The sequence below is a fragment of the Cicer arietinum genome, chromosome 3 (assembly GCF_000331145.2).
Source record: "Cicer arietinum cultivar CDC Frontier isolate Library 1 chromosome 3, Cicar.CDCFrontier_v2.0, whole genome shotgun sequence".
Lineage (NCBI taxonomy): Eukaryota > Viridiplantae > Streptophyta > Magnoliopsida > Fabales > Fabaceae > Cicer > Cicer arietinum.
The window spans coordinates 69,207,618-69,232,204 of NC_021162.2; the positions used below are offsets into that span (position 1 = coordinate 69,207,618).

General features: G+C 30.5%; 4 protein-coding genes across 4 annotated transcripts in view; 2 read left to right on the forward strand and 2 right to left on the reverse strand.

Moving 5' to 3' along the window:
• The window catches only part of LEG (legumin), a 2,390-nt gene extending 1,609 nt beyond the window's left edge, over positions 1–781 (reverse strand). Inside the window, exons 1-3 of the mRNA XM_073365869.1 lie at positions 443–781; positions 102–352; positions 1–27 (exon numbers count right to left, since the gene is read on the reverse strand). Of these exons, the coding sequence (XP_073221970.1) occupies positions 1–27; positions 102–352; positions 443–728 (564 nt within the window). The 5' untranslated portion in view covers positions 729–781. The remainder of the gene's footprint in view (positions 28–101; positions 353–442) is intronic.
• Positions 782–2,376: 1,595 nt separating this feature from the next.
• Positions 2,377–6,330, reverse strand: LOC101488604 (TOM1-like protein 2). Its single transcript, XM_004493721.4, has 3 exons — positions 5,697–6,330; positions 3,369–3,656; positions 2,377–3,057 (listed from the first exon to the last, which is right to left on the reverse strand). The coding sequence occupies exons 1-3, from the start codon at positions 6,180–6,182 to the stop codon at positions 2,623–2,625; spliced, it is 1,209 nt and encodes a 402-aa protein (XP_004493778.1). The 5' UTR covers positions 6,183–6,330; the 3' UTR covers positions 2,377–2,622.
• A 5,353-nt stretch (positions 6,331–11,683) lies between these two features.
• LOC101489600 (U-box domain-containing protein 3) lies at positions 11,684–15,213 on the forward strand. The gene is made up of 4 exons (XM_004493724.4): positions 11,684–11,939; positions 12,153–12,269; positions 12,344–14,182; positions 14,893–15,213. Exons 1-4 carry the CDS (start codon positions 11,772–11,774, stop codon positions 14,956–14,958), a joined length of 2,190 nt encoding a protein of 729 aa, XP_004493781.2. The 5' UTR covers positions 11,684–11,771; the 3' UTR covers positions 14,959–15,213.
• A 6,973-nt stretch (positions 15,214–22,186) lies between these two features.
• Positions 22,187–23,604, forward strand: LOC101490141 (protein LIGHT-DEPENDENT SHORT HYPOCOTYLS 4-like). Its single transcript, XM_004493726.4, has 2 exons — positions 22,187–22,473; positions 22,791–23,604. The coding sequence occupies exons 1-2, from the start codon at positions 22,187–22,189 to the stop codon at positions 23,122–23,124; spliced, it is 621 nt and encodes a 206-aa protein (XP_004493783.1). The 3' UTR covers positions 23,125–23,604.
• The last annotated feature ends 983 nt before the right edge of the window (positions 23,605–24,587 follow it).

Below are 24,587 nucleotides of genomic sequence, written 5' to 3' on the forward strand. Positions count from 1 at the left end.
CTCGTGGTTTCCAGCAAGATAGAATCTCTGTCAATCAAAATCAAACAGTTATTAATTCCAATTTCTTTCACGTGAATTAAGTTTAATTATATTATGCTCACCCTAGGCATCTGATCAAGCTGGTTTTGGAAGCTGCTGGTGTCAATAAGAGAAACAGCAATAACTGGAGTGTCTTGATCATTGAACATCCAAAATACAACACCAGTAGGAACTGCAATGATATCACCCTCTCTGAAGCGGTTAACCTTTTGGTGACTGTCTCTAAACTTGCTTCCCTCTCCTTGTTCAGATTCACGTGGCTCCTCAAAAGTCTCAACACAACCAGGGAATACCATGCCAAAATATCCATTACCTGTAATTGTTATAGCAAAATATTAGCCACTACTATATAACATCACTAATATGTATGTAAAAAAAATGTAATAAGATCAAAATAAGGAACCTTGTTGGATGAAAATTTCCTGGGGAGCGTTGGTGTAGAAAGGTCTGCGGAGGGAATTTGGTTGAAGGGTAGCACGAGAGAGGGCCACACCGGCACATCGGAATTGCTTGTTGCTTGGGTTCCAAGTCTCAATAAGTCCACCTTCTGACTTTATACGGTTATCAGGTTCAAGGGCATTGAGGTGTTCAAGCTGACACTCATTTTGTTCAGGTTGATCTCTCAAAGCAAAACAGCTACCAAAAAGTAGAAAACAAAATGAAAGAGAGAGTGCAAGAAGCTTAGCCATGATGACAGATATTGAAAAGAATGTTGGTTTGTGATGCGGAGAACCTTAATGAGAAGTGGTTATTTATAGGGAAAATAGGTTGGCGAAGGATGGACACGTCAAAGAAGGTGTGGAGCTGAGCATTAGACATTCTTCAGCTTGCATGGGTATGGAAGCCTTGTGCATTACACCTATGTCTGATAGAGCAAGGTGGCTTTCAACATATCCATAATCCAACAAAAAGCATGCTTGTTTGTATTGCAATTCTTGCCTAGGCATTATTATTAGTTTAAATCGGTGGGGGAGGGGGGACCATGGCTCCATTTTGTTTTCTTCCCTGCTTCTCTCTTTCATATCTGCAAAGATTTACGAAGAACATTAATCCTTAAAATATATGTGTAATTACATAGTGCTTGATAAACATTTTACTTTTTACATTTAAAATGAGTTTACTCTAAATAAGTCAAAATCTAATGTAATAATAACCACTTTTTGAAATATCAATTTCAATTTTTTAAAATTTGTTCCATATATTGATAAACTTTTCAGATTTTTTCGGGTCGTAAGTTTTTAATACATGTGCTTGACTCACTACAAAGAATTGGTCCGTGACCCATATTAACTTAGTTCTTCGAATATGATTTGGGTGATGCCATGTTTTCTCTTCTCCCACGTATAAAAGATCTACCCAATTCAACTGCTACACCCCAATTCTTCTCATCAATGATAAACTTAAATCAGTGAACTAGTGAGCAATGGATTACAAGGGTAGAAATCAATGAATAAAGGACTCTGCATCAATATTCATTTGGCACATATATAGAATTCCCAGCCATTTAACTAGCTTTTAAAAATGCAAGGCAACTATGTCACGTCAAACACAATCAACGTTGATTTTTAAATTATCCTGAGTCAGATAATAGGCCTATTTATAGATATTCATGGACCTGAAATTCTTTCTCTGCTACTTAAATAAATAATAATCAAAGGTAGAAGCAATGTATTGAGAATAAAAAATGCATAAAATGTAAGGGTGTAATCTGCCTTTCCTTCAAATGATTCTACAGAAATTATTTCGGTGGCCGTTCAATCATTGTAAAAACCAAAGAGGGAAGAGTTGGCGGGAAAAACTGTAAACACTGTACGTTTACCGTTTTTATCGTGGATTTGAATTTTTTTCTAATTAGATGAATACTTTTTTATCTTAACTATTTACTTTTTACCATGATAATCTAAAGTTCATTCGATACATAGAGCTTGGCATCAAATCAAATAGTACCCAAACAATTCATCAATCTTAACACAAATACATTAACCATTGGCACAAATTACGTCCACTTGGTTAATAGTAGATGAACATGACAAAAACAAAAGATGAGTGACAGAAGGGCAATTTGCGGAACTCGTCAATTTTTTAATAAACATAGCCCTGTAAATTTTTTTATAACGAAAGACAATACAAGACAAACCAGCTTCTACACACGATCTGCCATAAACAAGTTCCCAAAGAAAAGGGAAGAATCCCAGTCCCTTTGCGTCCATTATGAAGCATAGATCATGTTATTTAGGCTAATGCTTGTGACGAGGCGTATCAAACATTAGCAAATTGATGCGCACAGAACATGGTAGGTTTAACCAATCAGGGAATATAAAATAATAGAGTACTCCATCACTAAACAGGCCTTATTAATCTGAAGACGAACAAAGTGAGAGCTTTTACAAGAAAAAATCACATTAACATTATGATGAACTACCATGATCTCACAAGGATTAAATGTCACAATCCTCGGGATATAATCACCCTTGTAGAAGGAACTATAGGTTATAATTTATAAATAATACATGCCTACACGATATGGACAATAACAAATTACAATGCTAGAAGAAACAATGAAACATGCAACCTTCAATTTTCTTATTCGGTAGTATTACTCTTCAAGCTAGATTCCCCGTTCTTCTCTTCAGTGCTATCCACTATTTTGGTTTCAACATGACCATCCCCCTTGGTTGCATTGCCATCCACTTCAAGAGTGTTTGACTTTTTCGGCAGTTTTCGATCAAGACTCTGAGCAGCTTCCAACTCTTCAGATTCATCACCTTCACATCTTTCATTGGGGTTTTGAACAGCTTCGGCATCATGCTTGGCAGTGTCAGCATTTTGTGTTAGTTGTGCCCCTGAACTTTGAGAAGCTTCCAACTCTTCATACTTAGAAACCAACTGCTGCAGCTCGTCATTGAGATATAAAGCCTCAAAAAGTGTTTCTTCATCATTTGTGGTGCTTTCCACAATCTCCTTAATAACAGAGAGTGATTGCTTGCACTTATCCAGCAGACTCAAAGTTATATCTTCCTGGAACCAAACAAAATCATTGTACATTCTATCAGCAAAAAAATTATTCCTATTTCTTAGCTGTATACTGATGTAGCAATAACCTAGATGAGCTGGGAAGATAAGAGATAAAAAAAAAATCCATCTACATTGTATCTGCATAAGAATACTATAGTATTTTGCATAGAAAAGCATGTAACTGATTTATGATAGTTCTTTAAAAATCTGTGCAAGAACTACTTCATACATACAGCAAACATCATGATGCAGTAAACAAAACAACAATCTATTGTTCAGGTGATGCTGTATTTCTTTAATTTAAAAAAGTTTACCTTCAAAGGTTTTGGCTCTGCCTCAGAACTTAATATGCTAGAGAGCAATTCAAGACTGTTTCGAGCAACCACAAGATGCTCTTTCTTCTCTTCCACTGATACAGGTTGGTGATCAGTAAAGAAAGCTGCTGAGTCATCCAGAGCAAGAGCATGTAGCCCTGCTTCTGGAATTGGGTATCTTTCAGGGGGGTCTAAAGGGTGTTGATAATTATGTGACTCTGAGGCATATGGAATAGGTGGTGAGTTTCCTCCCGTCATGTCAAGTGATTCACCCCTTCCTTTCAAACTCTGTCATCAATGAGAAGAATATAGGACTTAAATTAAATGAGGAAGAAAAGGAAGCACAAGAATACGTCATAGTAAAAATAAAAAATAGACGGCACCACATTCGAAAGAGTAGACAATAAGTAAGATCGTGAAGCACAATGTAGGAATTCGCTTCAAGGCCAACATTTTGTAAAAAATAACCCAAGGTCACCTGGGAAATGCTATTTTCACAAAGTATAATTCTGCAAACAAAGTCTAGAAGCTACACATATAACAATAAAATCAAGTACGAAAAACAATAAGGTTACCATTCAAAGATAATTTGAGGCCAATGATATTTGCTTCCCTTAAACTATTAATACCCTTCAATGAAATTTTGCTTAAACAAATTTCAATCAAGTTTTTTGGGACCTGTCATTTGAATTATTTGGGAAAGAAAATAGATGGTATAGAGTTGTAAAGATAAGTTTTGCATTTGAAATAAGATAAAGTAAAATGGAGTGAATAGAATGCAAATTCATCTAGATAAATCCTAAGACAAGCTTGGAGGCCAAAATTGGAAATCTTACCAAGCCAAAAATTCAGTGTGGTGGGTACCTTGAGTCCATCATAAAAATATCGAAGAAATAGGATAAATATAAATCGTAATACTCAACCTAGGCAGATAAAATGAAAATGCTTCAACAGCCTTCGTGTTCGACATTGCCTTTTAAGATTAATTAATGAAAACTTACCGCACGGTCATAAAACCAACAATGAAAACATGTTAAGTGTTATGATATGAAAAATAAAACAACAAATTAGTGGTTATACAAGACAAGACGGGATTAGGAATAAAAGCACTAGAGAGAAAGTTGTGACAGCCACCGTCTACTGTAAAAAAGACAGTTGGTCTTATTGTGGTTTGGACATGTGTTGAGCAGACATTGGAAAATATCCCACTAATTAGAGGTAGAAAGAAACGAAGCAAAACAATAAGCTACAATCAAGAAAAAATGGAACTATACGATCAATAATTCTATATCACAGAGCATGATTCATGACAGGACAAGACTTAATGACATCATTTAATCCATGTAACCGATCCCACCTAATGGGAAAAGGTTTTGATTGTAATTGTTAGTGTTGTTTTTGTCACAAAGCAAACAATGCCTTCTGGTACTGATCGTCAAACAGTAATGCCGCAATGAATACATACAAGAAAAATTAGTACAATTGTGTATATGATGATTTTCCATATCAGAAATTCAGAATAAGACCGATAGAAATGCCAGTAGAGAACTTTATTAGACCAAGGATAGTCTAATAATCAGATATATAAAGGAAAACAAAAAAAAATCTAAATGAAACCATTGAAAAGTACTTAGATCTATATAGCTACTTTTAAGTAATATGTACTAGGTGTGTGGCAAACCACAATGGAAATGCAATTATTTAAATAAATAAGTTTGCCTACAATAGACCCACAATGCCTGGGTCCAATCCTTACCTCTTTAAATAGAACATCCTCTCATTATAATTCTAACTGATAACTAACCTACTAAAGGAAACTCTATGTTTTCCCCCTTAGTGTGACCACAATACACATACTCTGATACAGCTCTGTTATTGACCAGCATACATATAATACAGACACAACCCTAACACCAATAATAATTTCAGAAAATAGAATTGATTGAATGAAATTTTATGCGTCAGTCAGAGTTGTGTCCATGTGTTAGTGTGTCGGTCTTCAGACATTGAACACACCTTATGAACTTTTTTATTTATAGGCAAATGTTATTAAATTAGTGGTTATCTATGAAGCACATATAATGACACTACACTAATCAGTCGAGAAAATAAATAATTAATTGAATGTAATCAATATGTGAGTGTCATATTGTGTTAGACACGAAGACTCGAGTGTGGGTGGTTATGTTAGTTCCCGAGACCTCTTTTTTAATTACCTGAAGTGTTGGTGATACATAGCTAACGTATTGTAAGACTGAATTGACCCATGTTCCAACAAAATAGTGATAGAAAAAAACAAAGCAAGAAGAAGAAAAGAAAGAAACTAACCGTATAAGTTTGAGCGAAAACAGGAAGATAAGCAAGATCTTCAGACTGACCCCATGCCCTAATAAGCTGAAAAGCCCTTGTTCTATTTTGCTGATCAGCCTGTTGATTATCAAACAACCTAACCATATCATCTAAAAGCTTCTCAGAAGCAATTTCAGAAAAAACCTTTTCACAATTCATAGCACAAGTTTCCAACAACTCAAGGCTATGCTTCTGAACAACAGGGTTCTTGTGATTAATCCTCCTCTTTATACCCTTCACAACTTCCGAACCGTTAAACTCTTCCGCGTTTATTAGACCGCATATTCTCAGATTCATTCCCCAATTTGGTTCTTCCAACGTCTCTGATGTTGCTTCCTCGACCATCTTTGATTCCGGCGTCGGAGTTTGGAGTATTTCCTTCATTTTGCCGCTTACGATTCGACCCATCTGGGCCCCACCGGTTTTGAGCCTCTCGCCGAATTGAGCTAGCTTAGACTTGTCCATGAGAGTGAGATGGTTGTTGTGGAGTGAGAAAGTGAGGAACCCTAGATCGGATTCTGTTCGTTACTGATGTGGAGTATGAAAATGGGAAAGTGGAGAGTTGAAGTTTCAGAGAGAAACAAATGTTTGATTTTATTTAGATTATTGATTTATGTTCTTTTACGTGGCTTTCTTTGGAGAGCTTTAAAATCATTAATTAATTGATCCCCCACTCACTAAAGTCTTCTCAACCACGTCTCCATCTCTCTCGTAGACTCTATTAATATTTTAAACTATTTTTCAATTAAGTCTTTTTGTAATTTTACAATGTTCATTGATATTAATTGGGCTGACGTGGAAAATTAAATGTTATTTATTATCAAATTGATCTCTATAGTTAGAACTAATACTATCTATCTCTTTTCTTTAAAGGAACATGTAAATAACTTTAATTATTTTGATTGTGTGGATGGAGTGTTTTCTCTTAAAGCTCAATTACGTGCACAATGCATATGTTGTGAGTGCATCGGAAACAACCGGAAAAAAGAAAAGAAAATGACATAGATTTTATAGGGTTTGTATTTTTACTTAAAATGCTAACATTTTGAAGGGTTTGTACTTGTACTTAAAATGCTAAGATTTATGTCACGGGTTAAATTTGAGACCAATTTTTTGTGTTTTAACCTTTTTTTTTCATGGGATAATTAATCATTAATCACAATTTTTTAATGAAAACTAAATTTTTAGCGTGTCCCTAATGTGGACCCTAAAAAAATGTCCACCAGTGGACCTGTGGCTTTCAACCGGGTACAGCCGGTAAGTAATATTTTTTTCACATTTTGTTTTTCCAAATTTTTGGACACTGCTTGTAAACGATGGAGCCACAACTATGGCATAGTTGTTGATATAAGACGTGTCGCATGCCCTTTATACATATAGTCTCTCTTTTTATCTCGTTGGAATTTATCAGATAATACTTTCTGGGACATTTAAGCAGGAAATGGGATAATTAAAAGAGAAGGCTTTGTACCCAAAAAAGACAGCTATATTTTTTTATACTTTATCATTGTTCCAACAAATGTCATATGTGTGATGAGAAAGAGCTTGAGAAGTAGAGTGTCTTGTGTGATGCTGATTCCATCGAGAAAATCAACAGTATGTTGTGTGGTGTACGTGAATGGTTTCGGGACATGGGGGAATAAGGAAAAAAGAAATCAACTAGGTCGATAACATATGTTGCGTATAACTTCTATATGACGAAAAGGTGGTGAAGAGCGAAATTGTTATGAGTTTTGTGTGTCGTTCGTCGGGTTCTGTTTAAGTTGTATGAAAGGGGACGGCTCTATCATTTACATTTTACATACAATGTGAACAAAATTGGAAGAAAAGTTGTTTACCGATTGTACCCGGTTAAAAGCAAAGGTCCACACTTTAAAGGCACCCAAATTTTCAATTTAGTCTTTAAAATATCATTTCTTTTATTTATTTTATAAATTATTATGAATTCAAAATATTTTGTACTTTATTTCTTTTGAAATTATTTAAGCCTTTGATATCAGTTCATTCTAGACAAGATTTTGCCTTTTATTAAATACAAATATTTCACCATCTCTTCACTCTAAATTTTATAAAAAAAATATGAAGACTCTAATTCATAAGAAATTCTTTTTTTTTTTCCGTCTAATCAATAATTGTAATGCTACCATAACTCTTATCTTAAGACACTTATTCTCTTCAATCTTTAATATAAAAGCAAAAATGAAGTAAAAAAAAATCAATATATTTAATTTAAAATTTAAACTAAAGATATCCATTTTATTTCACCATATTTTTACTTATATTTAAAATAAGATAGAGTAGGTCAAAAACTCCACTATTTCATGTCATAAATATCCTTTGGAGGAGGCTATAAAGATGCCTTTGAGCAGTCCCACAACTTATCCATAGAAAATGAGCAATCACCCAAATGCATGGACAAACTGGCTACCAAGAACCATTTTCATTCTCAAACAAATCCATCCCTTTTTTAATCAAAAAGAAATTATATTAATTAAAATAAAAGTTGAGAATAATAGCTTCTATCATCGTATATAAAAAAAAATAAATTTAATAAGGAAAAATATAGATACACTTTGAACTAAAAAAAGACCATGGTGATTAAGTTGAGCTAATAAATGAGCATGTCTATTTGTTTCTTTTAAAGAATAATTAAGAGGGAATAAGTTCAATTATAATAAACAAATGAATAAATTGAACATAACATTTGTGGATCATAAAAACGAGGGTCAGTAAGCCAATTTTAAAAATAATATTATAAATAGATTTATCATGAACCACAGAATGTCATGTAGTGATGACCAGGACTGACTATTATGGTCGCGAATGATCCTTCACAAATCGAGGAGTTATCAATATGAATATAAGCACCACTAATGTTCATCTTTATAACTTTCCATGAGGTTTAACTCATATTTTTTATTATGGTTAATCATGTTCTCTTTAAGTTTTAGAAAGATAACTATTCCTCTTAGAAACTTTATCAATGTTTAATTTATAAATAAATATATTTTTTAGGTTTTAGAAAGATAACTATTCCTCTTAGAAACTCTGTCAATGTTTAATTTATAAATAAATATATTTTTTAATTCATATAAAATTATGGTATATCAAGTTTAGTCTTTAAAAAATATTAATTTATTTTTAGTCTATATTTTAATTTTATAGAGACTATTTTAAAGTATAAAAAATATAAATTCTTTTAAAAAAAATCAAAATTGAAATTAAAAATAAATGAAAATTTTAAAATTTAGACTTAAAAATAGTAAATTTATAATTATTAAAAATATATTTAATCCTTAATTTAAGTTAGATATGGAGGCATCCAACTAACCGCAATTCAAGAGAATAACTTGGTACATTGAAATAAGAACTATTTATGGTGTTACTATAATTCAAAATTTAAATAAAATAGAAAATTATAATCTAGCAACAAAATTGAACGTTTACTCGTCAATCAATTAATATGATAATTATTTGTTTTTTTACATTTTTTTTCCACACAAATTTTCAGTCTCAATATTTGTTTTTTTTTCTGTGATTATTAAAAATTTAAAATACTTTTGCATTTAAAATAATCATAAAGATTTGTTTAATAAATTATTTATACAATTATATAAACACAATTCTAAAGTTAACTGGTAGTATTAATTTTGGTCAGATATTTTTTACAAATTTACTCATAACAATTCAATTTTTTCAAATATACATTAAAAAAAATTATAAAAAATATACATTTGAACTTAACTCAACATCCTAAATTTGCCATGAAATTTAAATTTTTCTGGAAAAACACTCTTTTAAGTTTTATGAATTTTTTTATAAGACTTAATAAACGTTTGTAAGAAAAATGTTGTTTAAGAGACTAAATGAAAATTCCGTTTTTTCTAATATATATATATATAATAACAAAATGATGTAACAAAAACGTTGTTATTATTAACTTTTAGTGTAGCGACATAAAAAGGTAGATAGACGATAAATTAATGTCCGTCATTTTTTATAACAAATAATTAAATATCTTAATAAATGTGTAATTATTTTTTGTTTATTCTTTATCACAGAAAATGTAGTATGTTATCCATGATAATTATATATGATTACATATGATATAATTATCATCAGGACTATGAGTTTGTACCTAAAATATTGTTAGTACATGAACCAAAATACTGTTTTTTGTTAAAATAAAATAAAAAGTATTTAACTCAATTTTATCAAAATATTAAAGAGCAAAAATATATTTCATAAAAAAAAAAGAGAGCAAAAATATACATAGAGGTTTGGTTCATGTACTAATTTTTCTTAATTTGATTAAAATTTCTGTTTAGTTGTTGGACCCTCTTCCTCATGTTTTCCATGTGTCTTTGTTGGGAAGGAAAAAACACAACCATGAATGAAAGGGAAGGCTTTCAGTAGTTACCATTCGAATTCAGAAAATAATTAATTTGTTTTTGGAAACTTCCATTCTCATGGTTTGGAATTGATCTCGATACGTTTCACCTGCGTTAATTGCAACATTCAAGTTTCAAAACCATGCATGTAGGTATGCATACGCAATTATTCGAAGTTTTTATTTTTGTTCACAAAATGCGTATCATATTTTCGTGGATTTCGTATGTGTCTTTTTTATTCATTGGGCGTTTTTTGGTTTTTGTGTGAATTATTGTGGGTGCTATGCATTTCAGATCATTTTGAAAATTTTGTGCAATTTATTATATTGTTGGAACTCTTTTTTTGTTGTTATTTCTTGGCTTCGTCATACAATTACGTAGTTTATTCATCCTCGTGATGGAAAAATATGGAGACATTGTTGAAAAATGTGGTAATTTGAAGTATTTATTAATTTGTATGGTTGTGGAAAACGAAAAGTTATATGTAAAAATTGAAAGTTGAATTAGGATAATTTGAGTTGAAATTTGACATTGTTCTGTTCGTAATTCTCATGATTGTTTTACAAGAAACTTTGAAAACCATCGTTTTAGTTGGTAACATGCTAATTTATTTTGTTATTTCCTTTAGCACAACATTCAAATGCTTATGTATAACAATCTATAGTTATTTTTTTTACCGAGTATTACAATCTATAGTTTTTTATACATGTTTTTGCTTGAACAATTGAACACAGCCATGGTGCTAATGTACCATATTTCTCAATAATCAAGTTTGCTTTAACCACTAATTGTTATTTTTGACACAAACACCTCTGAGATTAGGCTTGTCGTCATGTCTGACACATATCGGTGTCCAACATTCGTATGACACTTTTACGACACCTCAAATAAGTGTCCCAAAATAAAATTTGTTTTTCTTTGCTTCAACACACCTTAAACTTCTTGGACACATCTATGAAGGTGAAAAAGGTTAAAGATGTGTCAAAGTAATGATAATTAATGATAGGGTTAAAAACATGAAATTTAACTACAACATGTTTAGTTTTTCGATAGTAGATGTATCAATGAAGGTGAAAAATTATCATATGTGTATTAGTTTAGATGTCCTATGATCTTTATATTAGCAAAGTCTGTGTCCGTGTCGTGTCAAATGTTCGTGTCGGAATTTGTGCTTCATAGCAAAGATCCTCTTTCCCCTACAAGGCTACAACTATATTCTATTTAAAAATAAAACTTGTATGTAGTTAAGACATACCAATTCGAATCCTTGAACATGTCAAGCCATGCATATCAACTCCTTACAATGGTTATCTACACTTGCCAAAGGGGTTCATTAAATTTACACAACTCTACTTTGTTTGGTAAGTTTAGGGAATCAAGTTCCTTAGTTTGGCTAAGCTGTCACATGTTATGTGCATTTTATCCAAAAATAAACACGAGACTATCTTATACATCAGCTTAATTATATAGTAAACATTACAAAATAATTTTTTTTTAATTTCTATGTTGCTTTTATAATATTAGTTTGTTGTATGATCTTACCAGAACAGATCAAATGGATATAACTTCAGCAAAATGTGTGGTCAACACCATTTCTCGATTCATTCATCTAGTTTCTTGCCAAACAGTGAAACTTATACCCCTTCAGAAGAACTATAATAATATGGTTGGTGTCTTAAAGTGTTTGAAACCAGTGCTTGATGATGTTGTGGATTACAAAATCCCTTTAGACAAAAATTTGTACAGAGAATGTGAAGAATTGAATATGCAGGTTAATGAAGCTATGGAGTTCATTGAAAAACGGAGCCCAAAGATGAGTAGGATCCACAATGTAAGCAGTTAGTTATTTCATAATTAAACCAATATCATTATTTTGCAACTATTGTTTCAAAAATGTTAGGACCAATCGCCTCTTTGTCAGACATTTGAACAATGTTGAAAGGAGACAATGAATCACCGTTGCCTTTCTCATATGTCTGTTTTATTTCGGAGATATTGATTGCAGCCTATTTAATTGTTTTTGTTGGGATTGTGTTATTTTTAGGTTCTTCTAAGTGGAAAAATGTTAATAAAGTTACAAAGCACTTCACTTATAATTTGTCACATAATTAATAGATCTTCAATGTCAACTTCCTCTTCCTCAGTTTTGGCTAATCTTCAGGTATGTCCAAAGTTTGAAACTACTTGTTTCTTGATCATTGTAGTTGTGAAACTAATTAGTGGCAACTTTTTCAGCACCATATGCAAGAACTTCAGAGTTTTAAGAAGGATTCAACAACACTCTATATAGAAGAAGCACTGAGAAATCAAAAGGATAATATTAAACCTTGCTATGAACATTTAAGGGAAATTATAGAGTTACTTAAATTGACATCAAGTCACGAGCTTCTAAAAGAAAGTATTGATGTTGAAAAGGAAAGGTTGAATGTGAATGCACAAGTCAACAAAACAAAAGAGGAGTTGGATGAAGTTAACCAAATTATGAATATTGTGTGCATTTTGCGCGATTATGCGACGAAATCTAAATGCCCTGAAGTCAAAAGTGGTGTCTCAATACCATCATACTTTCTATGCCCTTTATCACTGGAAATCATGTTGGATCCTGTTATTGTGGCTTCAGGTCAAACATATGAGAGGGGGTCCATTCAAATGTGGCTTGATAATGAGCTGCTTATTTGTCCCAAAACTCACCAGAAACTTACTCATACAGATCTAATTCCCAATTCTACTGTTAAAGCTATGATAACAAATTGGTGTGAAGAAAATAACTTCAAACTTCCCAGTAACTCAAATCCTGGTAATTCGACAAAAATTTCAAACCCTTCCGATAATTTATTGCATCAAGATTTAGACCGTGTCAATAGCTTGGAATATTCTAGTAGCAATTCCAATTCAAAACCATCCATTCAAACTATAAATGCATTTGAGAATCAAAAGGGTGAAGACTCGTCCAGATTAAGCGGCGAATCAAACAGATGCCAGAATGGTGAGACAGAAAAGTTTAAGCAACAATACCTTGGTCCTTCACATAGTCACAGCAGAAGTACTGAATCATTTTCACGTTCTATTTCTACTAATGTTTTTCCTGCCTCTCCTGCATATAAAGAATTAGTGAATTTTCCATCGTTATCACGAGATAAGTTTCAAACCTCTGGATCAAAAAATACATCGACGGAGAATGAAATTAAGTGCAATAACAATAATAATAATATTGTTATCACTAGCCATTCAAATGTCGATGCTGATCCTGTTTCTGATAAATTAACCACCACATCTCATGTCAATAAGTTAATTAAAGATCTACAAAGTCAATCAAATGAAACACAAGCTATCGCCGCAGAAGAATTGCGCCTCCTTACCAAACATAACATGGACAACCGTATCATTGTAGCACAGTGTGGAGCTATCATGCATTTACTTCCACTGCTATATTCAGATATGAAGATAACACAAGAGCATGCTGTGACAGCTTTACTGAATCTATCGATTAACGAAGATAACAGGACTTTGATTATGGAAGCAGAGGCTATAGAAGGACTTATCAATGTTTTGAAGACAGGAAATAATGGCGCCAAAGAAAATTCAGCGGCGGCTTTATTCAGTCTGTCAGTACCAGAAAACAATAAGGCGAAAATCGGTTGTACGGGTGCAATAAAAGCTTTGGTGGAACTTCTAGCTTCTGGAACTCTAAGAGGGAAGAAAGATGCTGCAACTGCTTTATTTAACCTTTCAATATGTCACGAGAATAAAGCACGTATAGTTGAAGCTGGAGCAGTGAAGTTTTTGGTTATGTTATTGGACCCTGCTGATGGAATGGTTGACAAGGCTGTTGCTCTTTTGGCAAACCTGTCAACAATTCCAGAGGGTCGACTGGAAATTGTACGTGAAAGAGGAGTCCCTTTACTTGTTGAACTTGTGGAATCAGGTTCTCAGAGGGGAAAGGAAAATGCTTCATCCATTCTCTTGCAACTAAGCCTTCATAGCCGTAAATTTTGTACTCTTATTCTCCGTGAAGGAGCTGTTCCTCCTGTAGTTGCATTATCCCAATTTGGTACACTCAGAGCAAAGGAAAAGGTATCAAACTCATTCTCTTTTTCTCTTAAACCATGCACAAGCCTGCTTACTTTGTCTATAAAAAAGACAATGCTGCTTATTTTAAGAGACTTTATATTTTTTTATTGGTAGTATGTAATAAACATTCAATTGCTTCCTTAATAGTCACTCATATTTTTTTTATCTTCAATGAGGTGACTAATAGACTTCGGTAAAGCAATTGAATTTTTTATGATTAAATTTTTGTCGGTTTGCATATACTGTCATTTTGTTACATTTGGATCACTTGTTATTCATCTATAGATAATACTCTCTTTAAAATTAAATATAACCAAAAATGATATTTGAAAAAATGATGTACGTGTTAAAAATTTAATCAAATATTCTTTTTGGTTATATTTTATTTTAGAGTAACATATAGTTGTATTTTAATGATGGACTAATGGTAACTAACACTCAACTATTTTAATGATGGACTAATGGTAACTAACACATTCAGTTTGTTGAAACTAGTTAATCAAATTTTACTTTCTATGATTATGCATTGCTAGTTTAACAAAATCATAATAAACGCTTAAAGAAATATTTATTTTCACAATGGAGTTTTTCAATAACACAAAAACTTATGAGATGGGGCAGAAACATTGGTTGTCACGACATATAGTATCTCATGTACAAAGCATAATGTAAAATGTGGAAGAAATGCTAATATGTTGTTCACATATATGCAGGCACAACAACTTCTTGTTCTTTTTCGTAATCAGCGTGATGGAGCACCAGGGAAGGGAAAATCATGAAGATAAACAATTTTGGTTACTTTGTTGCCTTTTTTCTTTTTCTTACTCCTATTGAAGGTTGTAGGAGTTCATTACAATTTTTCTTTTTTCCTTCTCTTCTTGAAAACAATTTAAAAAAAAACTGATTTATAAAATAACCATATTATCAGGTTTGATACTATGTCTCGAGTGGCAGTTGTGTTTGAGTTTTTTTATTATTTAATATACACGAAGAAAAAAACCATTGGTGTTTAGGCGTCTTTATTTGCAGTTCAAGTGAGTGGTGAAGGGAAAAGAGAATTGATTGTATTCAAGTAATTAATTAGACAACAGTTTAGTAGTAGTTGTCGAGAGAGAACCCTGTTGAGGCATGGAACACGAATCAACTAGCTGTCTCTGATCTGTATATCTGATTTTATTTATGGATTCAGAAATAACAGGGCTAAGTCTTAGTTGTAGTTAAGTTCCTGACTCTTTAGTACCATCACGTAATTAACATTGGGCCCACTCAAGCCCATTAATACTTTTTTTTGTCGTAAAACTATAAAAGCCCCGTATTAATAGACACAATACAAACAAACAGCCTCTTTACATTTTAGTTCTTTTTAATCAATACTAATTAATAACGCTGCTCTTTTTAGAAAAGTAATGTCTTGCCTCTTTCTTTCTATAAATCATTTATAACAAATAATGATGCTCTTTCAGAAAAGTAATGTTTTGATCAAAATAAATTATGGAATCATATAATAATAAATATAGCATCAAATCTTCACCCACCATCTTAATGTAATAAAAATATAAATTTTCTAACTATATATCATTCAATATTTACTTTTTTTTTTTTTAAATCAATGGGGAACTTCTAAATTAACATTAAATTCCTTACCCTTCCGATACATGTTTCACAGGCTGTATAAATTAACATTAAATTCCTTACCCTCCTTCCATGTGCATCACACGAGACCCCCATAATTTGATCCTCTATTCCTGCATAGGCTGACAAAACGTTGCGCCCAAATTTCCAATGGAACATAGGTTAAGGATATATAGTGGGTAGTTAATATGATATTCACCTTAATTAATATTATTTTTCAATTAACTTAAGCTAGTTAACTAGTTCAAGTTCAGCTCATATGAAGAATTAATTAGAAGGAGAACAAGCTAAATATGACTCACACGGTGAATCAATGTAAATCTCTGAAATAATTTTTGAACATAAATTCTAACATTATACACTTTATAAATCTACTGTTGATGATGAGAAAAATACACTAGCTTATTATGTATTTTACACGGTGTCGAATATAAGATATCAATTTTTTGTGTCTAAATAACACATGATATATGTATTGACTTGTGTGTTTGAGACCCTGCTTTTGCAAGCATTAACCCTTAGAACTATATTGGCTGCAATCAACAGCTTTTAACTACCATGTAATCTGATGTGTATAGAGTGTCAAATCAAAATCAAATAATCTAAATTTTAAATTTTATGTTCAAATTTTATATTTAAAAACAATTAAAATCGGACTTCAAATCTGAACCCTCTTATTTTGACAGAAAAATCTAAATATACTAAATATAGTGCATCAACTACTCCAAATCGATTAACAGAACAGTGAGATTGACAATCGAGTAACACATTAAGATGTCGCTGTTAAGTTTGTTAATATTAATATACTATAGTACAACATATATGTATATTTTACAAACTACGAACAGCTGCTTCATGAAAGGAACATCATAAATCCAGCTTAGAAAATAAACTACTTCATTCCTGCGGGGTTTATATATATATTAAATTAATTGAATCTAGCGTAGGTTTAGGAATGGATGTGAAATATATCACTAATTTGACCATAGATTCTCATAGGGTATAGGCTAAAATCTCAAAGATCGAGTAACAAAACAATACGCATATATTATACAGGGAATTAATTATCTATTTAATGATGTGAAAGGTACTAATTCATAAATTGTCGAGTATGCTTGAAAGTTACATTAACTTTGAAATTCAATTCAATAAAATTATTTTAAGATACACTCAATTCCTAAATTAACTAGCTAGTATGATCCACCCACTTAAATAATTATAATCTATGATCGTGAAACGTGCGGTGTATCCTTGAAATAGGGTTTTACTACTACTTGTTAATATACATACTTTTATAATATATATGCATTTTAAGGGAATATAGGTATAAAATAAAGTACTGTATATGATAGGAACAAGAGAGATGGAAATTAAACGACTATTGATTGGAAGAGTTTATTATAAATTATATGAAATTGTGAAAGACAAGAAAACAGTGTAAGATTATAGTACAAGATTTTGTCAAGGACAGCCCAACAAGAACTAAAAAAAATAACGGAGTATAGAGTTGTTTATTTAATTAATGCCTCCTCTGCATGCATGTCCTTTGCAAAAACAGAGAGATTTTTTGGTCAACTAAACTAATCTGAAAACGAATTAATATTAAGTACAAATAAAATAAAATAAAATTACGTGCAAATAAGAGGGAAAGTGTAGAAGAAAGTTACTCCTATATGAAAGCAGGCCTGGACCTTTACTCTGTCTCTCATTAACGTCAACTAACCATGAAGTTAATTACTCAATGCACATGAATAGATTTATTTTATTTTTAATGAACATGAATAATTTTACTAAATTTTTTAATTTGTATTATCTCGATTCAAATTTCACTCAATCTCTCTCAATTCTCTTTATTTTTTTCAATTTTTTGATTAAAAAAATCGTTAGATTAAAGTTTTATATTATAAATATTATGTATATAAAACTTAACACAAATCTAAAATGTTATAGAGATTTATAAAGACAAACAATTTTCAATACAAATGCATAAAATATTTATTTTGATATATTTCAATAATATATTAAATAATTTTATATTTGTATAAAAATTTATTTACACGATGTATATACTATAAACTTTTAATTTAAATTAAAAAAAATAATAAAAATAAAATTAAAATAAATAAAAGAATTGAACGAGATGGTTAAACTCTAAATTTTCTTATTTTTGAATTTATTTTATATATATAAAAATGTTAGTTAAATTAATTATTTTTTCATTCGTTGGCATTCCAACTCTGATTATTTTATTCCTTCAAGATTTTAAATCAAATCAATTGAACTATTTAATCTATTATATTTTCAGACTTAATCAAAGCACCGATAGTCTACAAATTAATCACCTATTTTATGTTGAAGTTTATGTATTAAAAGAAAAGAACTGTGATACAAAAAAATAGAAAAGAACTAAAAAAGAATGAGAACCGTAAAGATCAAACTTTGAACTATTTAACGGATCATGATTTGCTATAATTTGGGATCACGCATTTTCGTGTTGTATTTCATCTGAGCCGTGTATTTTAGATCAAACGTTTCATAACACACTGTTAATTTAATTGCACGATATAATCTCAATCGTTGATCTAAATCATATAATTGAGCACTATAACTACGTAACCCAGTCCCAACATAGAATCAAATTCTGACTGAAAAATACAAACTTTGATGGGATGCTATGTTTTTTGTTGTTGATGGACACAGACATAGACAATGTCAAGTATCGTCAAGAAGGTTTAGTCCTATGGTTTCGAATACGACATCGATGAGTATTAAGAAATAATAGTTTTTTTAAAATAAAAAAATGAAGGGATATTAAGAAAGTTAAGAGGTTCAATATCTTTTAGGAAGACCAATAAGCACGAAAACTCACGAATGGTTTAATAGTGTAGGATAAATCTTTTTTGTTTTTATTATTTATTTTTAATTCTCCCATGTATTATTTGCATCCGCTTGATTTTCATCGTCCATGTTTCGTGCGCTGGAGTGTCGTGCTATACAGTAGTTCCACTCTTATGCAAACTTGAAAAGCCAATAAAACTAATTTTATTAAAACCAAAAAGCTAACCAGACAATTAAAGAATTATCAAATTAGAAAAACAAAATCATTATTCATAGAAGTTCCTGCAATGACAATAACTAAGTAATTGAATGAAATGTAAAAATTAAATTTTAATTAAAAGCAAATCAAATTTAAAATATTTAATTTTTAATATATTTACGTAAAATGGAATTGAATATTAAATTAAAATACATTTTAAAAATTAAAAGGTACAAACTATAACTTTAACTTATAATTAATTTTAAAGGTAAAATAAATTTTACTTTAATAATAATATATTTAAATATAATTTTTTTTCTTAAAAAAAAAAAGACCGTACAGAGTCGCAAAAGTGACGGAAATAGATGAGATAGTAACGAAAATTGCAAAACCCCTTGAGCATGAGCACCCAGATGCAGAACCCTGCAGGCTGCTGCAATGCAACATGTTTCACTATCTAGTTATCGTTCGTTGCTCTCGTGCCTGCACAATTTTGCAGCAGTTACCTAACAATAATCCAACGTAATTAAAAACGAATTATTGCACCCAAGAGGCCAGACTACGCAAGTCTCAAAATTAAATCAACCACAATAATTAAGTTATATTTCAAGTATCAAATACCGATATTGTTAAGTTTAACCGACTTCAAATAAGAGAATACCAATATTATTAGGTTTAATGCGAATTTAAATAAAAAATCTATGAATTAATTGTAGTGGATTTTTTTATCTTTTTTAAATTAAAAAAAAAAATCAAACTCAATTTAATATGCTTATGTTTACTCTCTCTCAAAATAATTGACAATTTTAATTTAAAATGTAATTTTTTTATTATATATTTTAATTTAATATTACTTATATTATTTTCAATGTTACATTTATTCTGTTTTAATTATATATATTTTTAATATAAGATGATTAAATATTTTAATTATTTTATTACATAATTTGTTTTGAATATTAGCCAGCATTATGTGGAATAACTAACCTGAACGAGACCAAAACTAGTTCATCAAATTAAGCTGTAAATAATAAGAAATTAGTTTCTTTTCAATATTAATGGGAACACATAAAATTCGCTTTATATCATTAACTACAACAAAAATCTCTCTAATTTTCTCGTCACTAAATTGACTTTATATTTTAATTTATGTCTCTAGATTTTCCTTGCTAATTTAATCTTTTTGAATAGTAATTTCACAGTTACGTATTGATATCAACATTAATTAAAATTCTGTCTGACAAAAACATAATATCAACACCAATAGTTTTTTGAAATAGCTGATTCACTCTAACTCTATTAAATCACCAAACCACGTAATAACTTTCGGCCAACCCATGTACCGACATTAACTAATTAATGTAGATATTATCATAGTAATATTAACATTCACTAGCAGATAGAAAAAATTAAAAGATGAATTTCATGTTTTAATTTTTCTCTAGATTTTCACGCTAATTTAATATTTTTTCAGTAGTAATTTCCCATTTACTACATTAACATCCTGTAAAAATAAGTATGTCGACAAAATCTCAATATCTACGTTAATCTATAAATGTTTTGAGGGAATTTACTAATTTATTAACAATAGAGTAAAAAATTTATTATAAAAATATTTGACATTTTATACGAAGGAACATTAATATCTTAAGCTATCTTTTATAAAAATTAGCGGTAAAGTTTAATTTTTCTGTTAAAATAAGTTTTTATTTATTTATTTTGAACTGTGTGTTATAAAATCATATTAACATATAAAATGTTATGTTTTGATTAATATAAATCACATTTATTTCTCTCTTTTTACCACTTGTATATATCAAATTTGAAACATTACAAATCTCATGAAACGGTCTCTAATTTCTATTTTCATGAAATACTTTATCCGTTCACATTAAGTTATATGTTATATTGAAACACATTTAATATTTTATATCAACTTAAATCAAATCATAATTAGATGAATTTGTTCTTAATAATCAAATCCAATGAATTTTTACTCTGCTGTTAGTTTTTATCTTTTAAATTTATGAATCCCCATATAATTTTTCCACACAGACAGTAAACATGCGTAGGGGACGGGTCCACGGTGAGGATAACGTAGACTCGTGCCTCTACTTGCATTTTGATTTCCTCCATATTATAGTAGTATATTTATTCTCTAGCAATATAATTTATAAATATAATATGGTAGTATATATATGCATGCAGTTAAAAACATTTATTTCATTGTTTTTGTTTCATCTCACTTTTCTTAATTTTTGTAATAAGAAAACTTACAAATATAGTAAAAAAATGTTATGTGATGTTTTAATGTTATAAATATATTAAAAATATATTTAACCTTTAAATATAAATAACTTTTTATATACACAGGTCATTTAATACTGATAGCATGTTTGATATCGAGGAATTCATTTGATATTTTTTTTGTTGAATTTTGATTATCATTATTTATTATTACTTAAAAGGATGGTGAGAAGTGGACAAAGGTAGTGTCAGAAATGAAAGTATTTACATTTTGAAAGAGAAAAGGAAAGGTTAAAAAGGGTAAATTGGTAGGGGCATTAGAGTCAATTGAAAAGGAAGTGTCATTCAAAACTACAGGAGTCAAGAAAAGAAAAGAGAATCATGTTATTCCCTCATTTTTACCCCCTCCAAACTTTTTCCTGTCTCCATCCAAACCTACTGTCCAACTTTTCTTTCCTATTTCCTCCAAACCCTCTCTCTCTCTCTCTCTCTCTCTCTCTCTCTCTCTCTCTCTCTCTCTCTCTCTCTCTCTCTACATCAAGAATGAAATATATTAATATAACCATTAACAAGCTATGATATCATGAACCAAGTTTGAGTTTGTTTCACCCTTTTAAGGAAAAAATATCAGAAATCAAAGCTTCTAAAAAATACACTGCTATATCTTTGAGAAGAGCTTTCTAACTATATATACTTCAATTAACACTTCACAATACTCATCCAATCAATCTCATCACACATTGAAAAGAAAAAAAAAAGAATTCCTTCTTTCTGCTTCATCATTTTCAGGTATATATCTCCTATTTCTATCTCCTAAAATAAACACAACAAATTCTGTAACCTACCAATTAACAATCAGAATTTGTTTCCTTTCTTTCTTCAAAAGTTGTTCTTGATTTCATTTTAAAGAAACTTGTAAAAGGATTATAAAAAATCAAACAAGAAATCATTGAAATTATAAGTATAGTAACTCTCATCTCACTCTGATCACAGGAACCCTAGAAAAACAAGGTACTCCTGTCAAAGCAACTTTGGATCTACAAAGCAAAGAGTTGAAGGAAATTAATTAAAGTTGAAGTATATATATATATATGGATTCAATTCAAGAATTTATAAACACATGTAACATTGAAAACAGCTGCAACTTCATGAATAACAACAACAGTATAAGCAGTACAACAAGCTTAACAACAACAGCAAGTGGAAGTTCTTCATCATCAGCTGTTTCAACCATCACCACCAACACACCAAACAGTAGCAGCCGCTATGAGAATCAGAAACGCCGTGATTGGAACACTTTCGGTCAGTATCTTAAGAATCATCGACCTCCTCTTTCGCTCTCGCGGTGCAGCGGTGCACATGTTCTTGAATTTCTCAGGTAAATATGTAAATATAATCAACATGCACCCTCTCTTTCTTTTTATTTCTATCTCTAACACTACATATCAAGGTTTTAAATAGCACTTCCAATTGCATCGCAATTCTTAATATTAGTTTGTGACATATAAAACACAATTCTTTATGTTTTGAAATGGATCTTCTATAGCAAATGGAAGAGAGAGTAAGAGAGAAGAAGAATTGATGAGAGATGGAAAGTGGAGAAGATCCAAATCGCTATTGAAATTGTAGTCACATATTTTTGAAAGTGTTGATTATGTATAAATATATCTCAGAATAATAGTTGAATGTGTGTAGGTACCTGGATCAATTTGGGAAGACAAAAGTTCACACACCAATATGTCCGTTTTATGGACATCCAAACCCTCCAGGGCCATGTCCATGTCCTCTAAGACAAGCATGGGGAAGCCTTGATGCACTAATAGGTCGTCTTCGTGCAGCCTTTGAAGAAAATGGAGGAAAACCAGAAGCTAATCCTTTCGGTGCTCGAGCAGTGAGGCTCTACCTTCGTGAGGTTCGTGATCTTCAATCCAAAGCAAGAGGAATCAGTTACGAAAAGAAGAAAAGAAAGCGTCCACCATTGCCAACACCACCTCCTACTGCTGCAAACTCATTAGATATCATCAATTGACACTCTTCTCTTAATCAATGCTCTTTTTATTATCATATTTAGGGTTTTTATTTTTATTTTTATAATAATATTATGTGAAAGCTGCTGTGAAATCTGATGATAGATATAAGACTGTTTGTTTGTCTTTGGATTCTGTTTGGTTGCAGATGAAAAAGTGTTCAAATTCTGATAAATCATTTATCTGCTTTTAAAGATTTAGCAGAGACTGTTATGTTGCTTGTACTCATAGTAGACTCGCAGTGGACTGGAAAAGTTGAAGCTAGTCATCATAGTGATTCTCAACAAGGAACCACTTACTTACAATCACAGTCACAACCATGGCATTATTATTATTTATTATATATGTTTATATGTTTTTGTACAATTATTCAATATGTCAAACTTAGACTTGCAGCACATTATATGTCTTTAATCACATATGCATACTTTCTGTTGGAACATATATATATTATATGTTATAATAAAATTTCTATTTTTGAAGGCTTGAATTTTACTACAATTGTTACTAATTTGATGTGTCACAAATAGAATTTAAGTTTCTAACTTTCAAGATACATTTGTGGCAAGTTTTCACTTCCATTTAGAGATGCATATAATACATAGTAATGTGGATAACACTATTTGAGTCTAATGTATATATTGATGTGATAATTATTTGTTCATATCTATCTATACAAAAAAAGATCTTTTTCTTATCATAGCTTACTTTTATAAATTCCTTTCATCTGATTAGATACTTGAATTGGAGTATTGTTTTAGTATGAAAGAGAATACTATATAGAAAGTTTAATGATTCATAATAATAATGGTTAATCGTTAAACAAATAAATTACTTTCTTTTGATAATATTCTATTTCATTCTTGTGTGCAATGCAGTAGTGCTATCATTTCAACTTATACCAAACAAAAGAAAATTAATTAATGGCAGACAATGTAATTAATTTGTATATCACTGAACCTTCAATTATTTGTTTCATATACTTTATGCTAGCTAAAATATGGTTTTCATCTCAATAAAAATAAAAATAAAAATTAATTTTCTTTAATATTCTTAGAATGGTTTATGTTAATCTATTCTATTCATCTCCATTTATTTGGTTTGAAATACTGGTCATGCAGGATTATTGTTATTTTTTTAAAATAGAAAAAAAATATGTTAAAACTGAAATATAAGAATATATTCCAACTCAAATAAACCTTAAAAAAAGGAACCAAGATCAAACATAATACAGGTCATTCTCATTCAAATATTTCTAAATCCAATTCGTTGAATAATGTCATTAAGACAATCGTTTTATACCTCAAAATAAAGTAAATTTTTTACTTAATTAATAGTCGATCCTCCCGTGATCATGCCATCATCATAAGTTCATAACCCTACATATTCTACTATTTTAAAACTAAAGTTTAAAAAAACTATCTAAAATAAATAATTTCCAACAAAGATTAAATAGATTGACTTT

Coding starts and splice junctions, on each gene's coding strand:
- LOC101488604 (XM_004493721.4), bottom strand. CDS start 6,182: ATGGACAAGTCTAAGCTAGCTCAATTCGGCGAGAGGCTCAAAACCGGT. Junction 3,657..5,696: donor TTTTCGCTCAAACTTATACG/GTTAGTTTCTTT, acceptor CATTGATGACAG/AGTTTGAAAGGAAGGGGTGA. Junction 3,058..3,368: donor CAGAGCCAAAACCTTTGAAG/GTAAACTTTTTT, acceptor GTTTGGTTCCAG/GAAGATATAACTTTGAGTCT.
- LOC101489600 (XM_004493724.4), top strand. CDS start 11,772: ATGGTTGGTGTCTTAAAGTGTTTGAAACCAGTGCTTGATGATGTTGTG. Junction 12,270..12,343: donor CAGTTTTGGCTAATCTTCAG/GTATGTCCAAAG, acceptor CAACTTTTTCAG/CACCATATGCAAGAACTTCA. Junction 14,183..14,892: donor CACTCAGAGCAAAGGAAAAG/GTATCAAACTCA, acceptor ACATATATGCAG/GCACAACAACTTCTTGTTCT.
- LOC101490141 (XM_004493726.4), top strand. CDS start 22,187: ATGGATTCAATTCAAGAATTTATAAACACATGTAACATTGAAAACAGC. Junction 22,474..22,790: donor CATGTTCTTGAATTTCTCAG/GTAAATATGTAA, acceptor GAATGTGTGTAG/GTACCTGGATCAATTTGGGA.